Source organism: Eucalyptus grandis, chromosome 8 (genome assembly GCF_016545825.1).
Source record: "Eucalyptus grandis isolate ANBG69807.140 chromosome 8, ASM1654582v1, whole genome shotgun sequence".
Taxonomy (NCBI): Eukaryota; Viridiplantae; Streptophyta; class Magnoliopsida; order Myrtales; family Myrtaceae; genus Eucalyptus; species Eucalyptus grandis.
Genome location: NC_052619.1, coordinates 70,064,782 through 70,075,909, shown reverse-complemented (window position 1 = coordinate 70,075,909; position 11,128 = coordinate 70,064,782). Strand labels below are relative to the sequence as shown.

The 11,128-nt window shown below is 39.6% G+C and overlaps 3 protein-coding genes across 3 annotated transcripts; all 3 read left to right on the top strand.

The window, feature by feature from the left end:
• The first annotated feature begins 652 nt into the window (after positions 1-652).
• On the top strand, positions 653-1,372 carry LOC104415855 (histone H3.2). Its single transcript, XM_010027241.3, has one exon. The coding sequence runs from the start codon at positions 744-746 to the stop codon at positions 1,152-1,154; it is 411 nt and encodes a 136-aa protein (XP_010025543.1). The 5' UTR covers positions 653-743; the 3' UTR covers positions 1,155-1,372.
• Positions 1,373-1,509: 137 nt separating this feature from the next.
• LOC104415856 (probable pectinesterase 8) lies at positions 1,510-3,307 on the top strand. Its single transcript, XM_010027242.3, has 5 exons — positions 1,510-1,941; positions 2,025-2,196; positions 2,281-2,487; positions 2,569-2,828; positions 2,958-3,307. The coding sequence occupies exons 1-5, from the start codon at positions 1,538-1,540 to the stop codon at positions 3,097-3,099; spliced, it is 1,185 nt and encodes a 394-aa protein (XP_010025544.2). The 5' UTR covers positions 1,510-1,537; the 3' UTR covers positions 3,100-3,307.
• Positions 3,308-7,540: 4,233 nt separating this feature from the next.
• LOC104415854 (neurofilament heavy polypeptide) lies at positions 7,541-9,266 on the top strand. Its single transcript, XM_010027240.3, has 2 exons — positions 7,541-8,013; positions 8,776-9,266. The coding sequence occupies exons 1-2, from the start codon at positions 7,777-7,779 to the stop codon at positions 9,028-9,030; spliced, it is 492 nt and encodes a 163-aa protein (XP_010025542.2). The 5' UTR covers positions 7,541-7,776; the 3' UTR covers positions 9,031-9,266.
• The last annotated feature ends 1,862 nt before the right edge of the window (positions 9,267-11,128 follow it).

Here is an 11,128-nt window from a genome sequence, read left to right as displayed (position 1 = left end):
ATGAAAGTGTTTTAATAATATAAGTCGGGTTGGGTATGGCTAAAAAATTTACATGCATAAATGGGTTATAAATGGATTTTTTTTTTGTCTAGATTATAAATGGATTAATAGGTCAATTTGGGTCTAACAATTTATGATTCAATCCAAACCTGACTTAGCCCGACCCACCCATTTAACAAGTCAACTTTACTCAATAAAAACGCTTGGAAATTGTATGCCAAAAAAATTAATTCAAAAGGGAATTAGTTTTGTTGGATCTCTCATTAAGAGATAATTAATGCGAAAGTAAATTTTAAGTCAAGAAAATTTTTGATTTTGGTAATTACAACTGTCATTGTCATGCCAAATGCATAGGTTAATCACTAGCGAAGTCATCATTAATCGATAAGCACATAAAGAATAAAGCAATTAAACATAACGGGCTAACCAACACAAAAAAAAAAAGAAAAAAAAAAAGAGCAGGTCAGGGCCGTGCCAGCGTGGCAATCCGCGTGCTTCGCCTGACCCGAAACACGCTCCGTCCATTTGGTCCCTCAATCAACGGCCGCCATTTAATTCCCAAACGCCGCCCGCCAAATCCCCCGAAATTTTCATCGTACCCCCCGAAAATTTCAAACCTCCGTTCCTGTCCTATAAAATCCTCGACGAAACCCTCCAAAATCAGTGCAATCTCTTCAAGCTCAGCTCTCCAGTTACTCATCGAATTCCACTTCTCTCTCTATAGCAGAAGAATCTCCGGAGAAATGGCGAGAACCAAGCAGACGGCGCGGAAGTCCACCGGCGGCAAGGCACCGAGGAAGCAGCTCGCCACCAAGGCGGCGCGGAAGTCGGCCCCGGCCACCGGCGGGGTCAAGAAGCCGCACCGCTTCAGGCCCGGGACGGTGGCTCTGCGGGAGATACGCAAGTACCAGAAGAGCACGGAGCTGCTGATCCGGAAGCTGCCGTTCCAGCGGCTGGTGCGGGAGATCGCGCAGGACTTCAAGACGGACCTCCGGTTCCAGAGCAGCGCCGTCTCGGCGCTGCAGGAGGCTGCGGAGGCCTACCTGGTGGGGCTTTTCGAGGACACCAACCTGTGCGCCATCCACGCGAAGCGGGTCACCATCATGCCCAAGGACATCCAGCTCGCGAGGCGGATCCGGGGCGAGAGGGCTTGAAGGACGGCTGCTGCTCCTTAAGCCCTTTTTGTTACTATGGCGAGTACAGTAGGGAGAAAAAGAATGAAGCTTTAGGCGTTTTCTAGCTTTCCTTTCCTTTGGGCTTTTCTTCTGATGTGATGTATTTTTCATGGCGATTAAGGAGATTGATAGGAACATGTTTCTGGGTTTCTTCTTCAAGCTTTCGAAGTTTGGTAGTAAAGATTGCTGTTTTTCTTCTGGAATTTACAAGATTAAAAGGGGCAGGGTGATTTGCAAGGCATGCAACCAATCCGTGCACTTCAAGAGCATGTCTCTTGCATTTTCTTCACCAGTCCTTATAACTGGACCCCCTTTCACCAACCTCCTCAAATTCGATCTATCTTTCGCCACCCATCGTGGCAATGGGGTCCAAAAAGACAAGCCTTGCCGTCCTTATTGCTGTTCTTGCCGTCTTTTCTTCCACCAATTTCATGGTCCCGGTCTTGCTCTCTTCCCTTAGGGATCTTTCCCTTGATGCAGAGCTCTTTACCTGTCTGTCGAGTGGTCTTTCGCCCCTTTTCGGGTGGCACCTCGGTCGCCATCACCACCGGCACCGCCACAAGCACCCTCATGATAGCCAGAGGACGGTCTCCATCTGCGACAATTTCCCACCCGACATACCCCCTCCGGAGACTAACACGACGGTGACCCTCTGCGTGGACCGGAACGGGTGCTGCAACTTCACCACGGTTCAAGCGGCTGTGGATGCGGCCGGCAACTTCAGTCAGAAAAGGACCGTGATCTGGATCAACAGCGGCATTTACTAGTAAGAATAATTTGGTTAGCCGTTTAGCTTCCCTTTAGACAATGGTGTTCGTAATCTGGTGAATTGATTGTTTGTTCCGGCAGCGAGAAGGTGACCATCCTGAGGACGAGGCCGAACATTACGTTTCAAGGACAAGGATACTTATCAACTGCAATCGCCTGGAACGGCACGGCTAGTTCTTCTGGCGGAACGTTCTATAGCGGCTCTGTGCAAGTCTTCTCGAACAATTTCATGGCGAGGAACATTAGCTTCATGGTGAGATACCAGATCGAATTTTAGGAAATCAATGTTCAGGCTATGCTGCGACTGTATTGTAATTGATATGCATTACCGTTTTAGAATATTGCTCCAATCCCGAACCCTGGAGATGTCGGCGCGCAAGCGGTGGCAATTAGAATCTCGGGCGACCAAGCCTCCTTTTGGGGTTGCGGGTTCTTCGGAGCCCAAGACACGCTCCACGACGATAGGGGCCGCCATTACTTCCGGGATTGCTATATCCAAGGTTCTATCGACTTCATCTTTGGCGACGCCAGGTCTCTGTACGAGGTACGGGAGTCCTTTCTTACGTAAATTACGTGGCCAAAGCAATGTCAATGATTCTAGGATGACCTTTCCATTGAATCACAGAACTGCCAACTGATTTCCATTGCGGCTCCAGTGCCTCCGGGGCAGAAGGTGATCAACGGGGCGGTCACGGCGCACGGCCGAGCCTCCAAGGATGAGAACACGGGCTTTGCATTCATGAACGCCAGCATTGGGGGCACGGGGAGAATATGGCTTGGCCGGGCATGGAGGCCGTTCTCTCGGGTTGTCTTTGCGTTCACGACCATGACCGACATCATCGCGCCCGAGGGCTGGAACGACTTCAATGATGCCACTCGAGACCAGTATGTATTGGAACGATGATCGCGACCCTTAGCACAAATTATCTGCACCATGATTCATCATTTTCCTCTAACAAGTTGAGTGGTTGATCGATTACCAACTTTTTCACCGGGCTTCTAATTAAAATGCAGGACGATATTCTATGGAGAATATAATTGCTCAGGAGCAGGAGCTAACATGAGCTTGAGAGCACCATATGTTCAGAGACTAAACGATACTCAAGCTTTACCTTTTCTCAACATCTCCTTCATCGACGGGGATCAATGGCTGTGATGACCTCTCATTACAATATTGATGCTATTTTTCAACTTCCAACCGAAGATTTATTTCGCAGGTCAAGAAAAATAATCAATAATTCCCACAAAAAAGTGTTCAAATACATTGATTCATGTACATTCTATTGACTGGTGAAGTTCTCTTCTTCAAGATTGCTTGTGCAGACAACTTGTTAACTTTAATGTAATTTGTCTCGTCACATGCTGCAATCTGTCCAGGGGTGGTGGTTACCTACGAATTTTCCCAATTTGGCATAAATCAATCAAGACAGGAGGATTATCACTTGTCTTCTGATGCACTGAGAACGTACCTGTCTTGGCTTTTTCCTGTCGGGAAGAGCTTTTTCTTTCCCGGGATGGTGCGATTTTGCCACCAGATTAATCGTTCGACTACTAGGGCTTCTTGGGTTTTCAATGATGATTGTTCGTTCGCTGGGATGCGTACGATCAAAGGAAACCAGCTCGCGGATCTTAAACCTCAAATTAACCACCTCCTTTGAGGCCTCCTTTACAATTCGTTCATAACATTGTGAGATAAACGGGGATTAAGGGTGCGTTTATCTTACTGAAGATTTTATGATAAATAAATGTATTTTATAATATTAATTTTTATCTATTTAGTGATTTAGAAATAGTTATTTTCTTCTTATAAAAAGGGAAGTTGTTTTCCCACCATCAGAGCTTGTTTTTAGTCCATGCATAATGATTCCATAGATTGATTATTTTCTATCATCTGAAAAAGTCAGGAAAAAAAAAGAACTTTCAGAAACAGCTTTCCTTTTAACAAATAAACCTTAAATTCTAACTTGCTTGTGCCAATGTCATTTGGTAATGTATGACGCCGAAAGATGACACAGTAAATGCATTGATTAGCTAGTTCACCATAGTAGGATGTGTTTCTTTCGAGAAAAAAACATCATAATGAAGGAAAGTGCATTCTAGGAAATCATTTTAAAAAAAAAAAGTGTTTTCCTCTTTTCAAATTGAGGAATTCATTTTTCTGACTTTAAGCATACATTTTTTTTTTTTACCATAAATGAATTTCGGTTGACTAATCATTTTAAACAAACTAAAAGGGTGAACGTTTAGAAAATTAATTCACGAAAACAAAAAAAAATCACCAAACAAATGCACCTTTGAATTCCACTTCTCGTTGAAAATTGTTATATAAATTCAGTCTCATCTTCTCCGAAGCAAGTAAATGCCATGTCGCTTTCCTTTCACATATGCAAGCGACGTGTGATATGCGCATTAGGTGGGGGCCCTCCCTAATTAAGGCTTGGATAGTGACGGAAATGCGTGATTAAGAAAATGATTTATACCGGATACATCGCCAGCGCAAAATATCTTTCAAATCGAATAAAACCGATCCTAGCACCCTTTTTCCGGAAGTCGCCAGATGCAATAACCATGCTAAATATATGGCCTTCTTTGACTTTATATAGACCAAAATCGAGATATGAATATCCATTTTTGGCAATTTAAAGGTAACACCCAAATAAGTTCTAGTCAATCTAAGTAAAATGGCTAAGGGTTTATTTGGTAACCATTCAATTTTCCGGAATAATTTTTTATTAGAAATCATTTTTCTGGTTCTATTCCTAGACGAGTTTCTGAATATTCAAATGTGTTTGGTAATTATACAAAATTTCCATTCCTGAATAGAAAAAAAAAACATAAATGCGTTTGGCATAACCCTCATATGTTTTTTTTTTTTATTGTACAATTTCTTTTGATTTTTAAATAAATTTATAGATTTTCCTTCCCCTTTTTTTTTTTTTTTTTTTCCCCTTTTTTCCTTCTCTTCTTTCACCTCTAGCCGACAACTTTATCGAGCCTCGAGAGAGCCTTGTCCACCCCCAACGAGGTTGTGCCTTGCCTGATCTAGGTGAGCTCGAGGCCCACCCAACCAAGGTGAGGTCGATCTCGCTCAGCCATGACGATGCTTGACTTCATCTAGCCATGGTGAGGTCACCAGATCTCATCTCAGCCAAATGCCAGTCATTGTTGAGCTCGGTGATGGGCTAGAAGAGGAAGAAGAAGAATAATAATAGAAAAAGAAGAAAAGAAAAGAGAAAAAAAAAAGAAAGAGAAGAAAATGGCTTGATTTTACAATTGTTTCCAAGAATAAAGTTGTTTTTTTTTTTTTTTTTTTTTCTGTCTTGATTCTATTTCAAACCTCTTCCCATGAACATATCTGTTCCTTAGGGTAGAAAAATTAATTAACGTTACCAAATAAATTTATGTTTTTTTTCATAGAATAAAAGAACATCAATAGTCAATAATCGGCAAATTACCAAATAGGCCCTAAAAGTACTATCCAATCATATGCCCACGTGAATAATCTTTATATAAAAATGAGCATCATGAAATATAAGTGATGTCATTGAAATTAATGCTTATGGTTGGAGTAATATCACCTTTTTAACCGCATAACCTATTGGTAGACACCAAGGATCAAACCGCGCAGATAGAATATGATAGGAAAAAGGTGATGCTAAAAGATGTATATGTAGCTCTTGTTGAATGGTACGCACGACACATTTATTTGGACACCACACTTGCAAAGTATTTTTATATATTTTTCTCTTATAATAAGATTGATCTTTGGTCGTCTTACATTATATTATTCCCATAATTTTAAAAAATAATCTTATTATATGTGTCCAGTCTAAAATATGTATCGCCTCAAGATTCTTCGTATATCAAGTCTCCCCAAATGGAAATGAGTATGGCCACGTCCTTGATCAACCGCCGGCATTCGCTAAGTGCTAGATGTTGGGCCGCACTTTATGAGGCTTCAAAATAAATTTTTATGTGAACGTACTGTTGATTTTTCTACTTTTCAATTTCTAAATGCTATTAGCGACGGTCTATATTGATTAAAAGGTTATCCTCCCAATAGATTGGCTAGCAATTCACTTAACCTCTATTTATTTTATGGAAAATAAATAATTTAAAAAATATTTTTCGAAAATTAATTACTAATATTGCTCGAAATAACTAATTAATGAAAAGTATTTTTATTATTGACATAGTTTGGTTGATATTAGAAATAATTTTCAATGTTTCATTTTTATACTATATCATTTTTTCGAAAAATATTTTTAAAGTTGTTCATTTTTTTTAAAACCAAATACAATTTTAATTAAGGTGATATCTCATGCAAACTTAATTTGACATGCCATGTAGTGGACATGTTCTTATCAGTCAAGGTGTGACATACGATGATGTTGCAAACGTGAAGTGATGTATCTAGAAATGTACCTTATAATGCTCATTCAATCCGGCAACCAACTACACCAGACAAAAATTGATGATCTGCACATAAACAATGTCAATCCCTGAAAGGAATATATCACCCCATCCTATTCTTCTGTTTTTTTGTATAACTGGACACACACACACACACACACACACACACACACACACATACACAGGTGCGTTCTGCCACTAAATGAAAATGCCTGCAAGTTCTGTATGCAATCAACCCTCTTCATTAGATAATAAATCTAATGCCAAGATATGCTACGGTTTTTGTATTCTCCACATATAATTTTTGACTACTGACCATATAAAAACTCATATAACATCTGCTATGTGTGCAAAACAATGTAAATCTGTTTGCCGTGTTAAAAAAACCAACCCAAAAATCGAACATGATGCAGCACATGAAATTTGGGATGGACGTGCATTGGCGAAATGGGTATTATTGGCTCCAATAACATGTTAAAATGTCTCATCTAAAAACTTAAACTATTAAGTGGAGAGAGGCCACGTGTATATAAGGAACACATAAGATCTGTTGTCGAATGATGTTTCAATATTTGAGATGAAGTGACACATATATATTCTCTTAATTTAAGAAATTTATCTATTTGGATTTACCCTTTGAGCTTCGATGCCAAAAGAAGATAATTTGCTTACCCAGTTTTCCATGGACTCTCATGCACCACCACCTTCCTACATCGTATGAAGAATACAAAGGCAGAAGACAACGCGAAAAAGACAGAGGCCATAAATTACCGCGAAATGACGGGTCATTTTCTATGGTCCCCTAGCTAACGAAATATTCCTTCATGTTGTGCCAAACATACCTAGAAAATAAAACATTGAAAATACTTAAAAGACTAATCTATATATTGATACTTTGAGTGATTAATAAAACATCGCTAGATGTTGATAATTCACTTGTCAATCTGTCCATCACATCAATTAACATGTCGATATCGCTGATTAACATTAGTATTTTATATCTAGTACTGTTCACCTAGAACACGGCTATCATTTTTTGTGCTTGGATAAGTTATCGTGAAGTGCATAAAATAAAGTTTGATCTCTATTCTAATTTAAAAACTTGTGAAAAGCCAAATAAATTCCCTATTGTTAACAGGCTGTATTGTCAAGCCTCCATTATTAGGTCTTGTGTACATCCAGCACAAAAGAACTTGCAAAGCAGCTACCAACCATCAAATAGAACCCTCCCAGGGTTTTAAACTTCCTCTGTTTCTCTGTCTCCAAAATATATCATATATTCAAATCCCACTCTGAATCGGCCCACGGCCGGACTATAAAATCCTCCATAGCCCCTCTCCTCTGTTTCAGAGCTTCACAGAGAGAGAGGGAGAGAGAGAGGGAAGAGACGGAAGAGAGAGAGAGAGAGAGAAAGAAAGAGATGGGAGCGTGCGCCACGAAGCCGAAGGTGTCGATCTCCGACAAGGCCGCCGTCGATGCTCCGGCTCCGGCACCAGAGGAGGTTGTGGCAGGAGCAGAGTCTGAGACCACGGTCGAGACAGGGAAAGTGGAAGAGGTGGTGGTCGCGGCTGAAGCAGAGCAGAGCGAGAGTGTAAAGGAGGTGGTCGATGTGGAAGGAGACAATAAACCCCGTTCTTTGAGTCTCTTGCTCGATGAGGTAAATGACCTAGTTTCAGTTCATGAGACTCTCCCTATTTTCGCTTTTGTCGCCTTTTCGCTTTCCTTCGAATTTAGATTTTGATTCTTGCAAATACATCATTCCTAGTCTCGCTATACTCAGAAGAGTTTCGAGAAGCAAGATCCTGCTGTTCTTGTCTTGGTTGAGCGATTGGTTTAGGTCCGAATCCTTTCATGTTCTTAGTCTAATCTCTTCTTTAAACGGGTCGATGACAAAAGAAGACTTGGGGATTAGGCCAGGAGAAGATATTTGTAATCTGACGCCTCCACGCACATCGGAGATCTTTTTGCTAAGGATCTCCCGGTAGCTTCGACCGATGCAAGGAATCCAATGACATTCTCTGCACTGTTCCCATAGCTTTGGAGAGATGGAACGATTTCGCTGTCGACGGACCCACCGATTTAGCTCTCTCGTCGTCTCTTACTGGCCTGCACGTCGCGATTTCACTGTCATGTCTTGTTTCTTTCCCTCGGATGATGTCCCTATCATGCGTTGGGAGACAAAAGTAGCAACGCGTTTCTCGGTCCTTGTCCTGTCTTTTGGAGCGTTGCTCGTCTTGCTGTCATCGCTCTTGGGGGAAATGATTTGTTTTAAACGAGAGAGAGAAGTCGAATCCTGATCTCGTTATTGTAAACGTCGACCCCATGATAACGAAGAGGTGACTAATACTTTTGACAAGGACGTGTTCTCATGATTTGTCAATGGATTGAGGAGATAACCCCATCTGCTCATCCTTCGCAGGACGATCAAAAGGCCAAAGCAGGAAGCGAAGTGACGTCCTCCGAGACGACAAAGCCACTGGAACCGTCGTCGGAACCCCAACCCGAAACAGAAGAATCGGGGACCAAGCCACCCGAACCGCAAGAACCGGCCCCTGCCGTTGCTGCCGTCGAGAAAGAGAAAGCAGCTGAATCTTCACCTGCTCTGGCGAAGGCGCCCACCGAGAAGAAAACCGAACCGGCCGAAGCGATCGCCAAGGAGGAAGCCAAAGAGTGATAATGCAGGGCTTACTGGTTGGCCGGAGGAGCCCCTAGTCTTGAGCTTGTGGGTCCATTGCTTGTTGTCAAATATTTTCTTTATTTCTGGGATTGATCATAGCGTTTTGTTTAAGATAATTTGCTAGGAATTTGTTTTAATTTTCTCATGAGGACAACAATGCAGAAGCATTTGGAGCCTTTGTTTTCAGGTGGGTTATGGGATATTGGTATTTTATTTATATTCCCTTTTAATTATCATTATTATAATTTTTATTTTTATTGGGATGAGCCAGAGAGAATAATTTCGTCGACACTAATCAAGATTGTTGCATCTGCTAGACTGCTCCAAGCAAAATCCAATGCAGCAACTGCATATGCCAAACAACATCCATTGTCAAACTCCGACCGAACATCAACTGCGGTTCTGTTGTCCATTTTCTTTACAATTTTTTTTTTTTTTTGGGGGTGGCAATTTCCGTCTTCAATTTTGACTGGAGCCGCATGTTTTTTCATACGGTGACAAAAACACCCTTTTGTCACTTGTACTTACTAAGTAATAATTAACCTCACTATAAAAGAGGATTAATACTCTAAAAATTCTGAATTGATACACATATGACAAATTTATCCCAAATTAAGTTTTTGACCATTAAAAATCCCAAATTAATATACCTGTGATAAATTTATTTATTAACTTTCATCAAATTTTACCATTAAATTTGCTGACCTAGATAACATATGGTGACGTGCTATGTTGACGTAATCTATGGGGTTAATGTCACGAAAAATCTCAAATTTGTCACTAGTGCACATTAAATATATTACAAGAGTATCGTTAAATTTGTCACGGATGTATTAGTTTGAGATTTTTTGTGATATTTACCTTATGGATTTCTACGTGGACTTGCCACGCCACCATACTATGTTACCATATGTAATCTAGGTTAGCAAATTTAAACTTTAAATTTGACGGAAGCTAACGAAGGGTAATTTGTTATAAGTATATTGATTTGGGGTTTTTGGTAGTCAAAAAATTAATTTGAGATAAATTTATCACGTGTATTAATTTGAGGTTTTTGATGATCAAAAAGTTAATTTCGGATAAATTGATCATAGGTGTGGTGCATCCATTTGATTTTCTTAAAGGTATTAATTCTTAAAAAAATTAACTAACTTTCCATTCAAAATAGGGGCGGAGATTATAAAATATATTTTTCTTTGATTTATCTGTCCACCTTTATGGGTCCTCAATGGAAAGAGTGTATCCAAAAATAATTGTTTTTTTTTTCAAGACAAATAATCTGAATTCCTTTATTAACCATTCTTGTAGTTGACTTTTCCATTGAACTCGCAGATGGGAGAGTATGATTGTAGTTTTTATTTTTCTGGTATTGAAAGGAGCGAAACCCAAATGTTACACCAGAACTCTCATAATGAAACTAGATTCATCCTGATCTTTTATCAATAAAGGAACCAAACCTATCAGTGGCCTATTTAAAATTAAGGTTACATTGGCATCAAGAGTGAATGACTCAATTTGCTAATTGGTTAGCATATGAGTTTCTTTCCCCAAAATTATGCAAAATTTTAACATGTTAGAAATATATTAAAAGATTTTGAAACTAAAAAATGAGTGTGTCAACAAAGTTGAGAGCATGAGTTGAATTATGGAGTAACATAACAGCTTGCAAGTTCGCTTCCATAATAAGTTTTAGAGATAACCAAAGAAATAGCCATTTTAAGACCCAAAAGGATACCCCACAATTCTCCTTTGAGCAAAAAGCACGCTCTCAAGTTGCGTTTGGCAGTCAGGATAAAATTCAGGATATGATATAATTTATCATATCCTATATTTGGTGCTTGCTCAGGACATGATAAAGTCAGATATAATGGGGATATAAGTAGGATAAAATTATTCTATGGAAGAGGTGGGATAAAGGTGGATAGGATTTCTAATGTCCATAATAGGAAAGTTATTTTTCTGGAATAACAAACTTATTAAGTTAACAAAATTGAAATTATATTTCAATATAAATAATATTTGAATTCTAATTTAAGAAATTAAAAAAAAAAAAAGAAATTTATTTTAAATTAATCTTATTTTAATTTATATATTC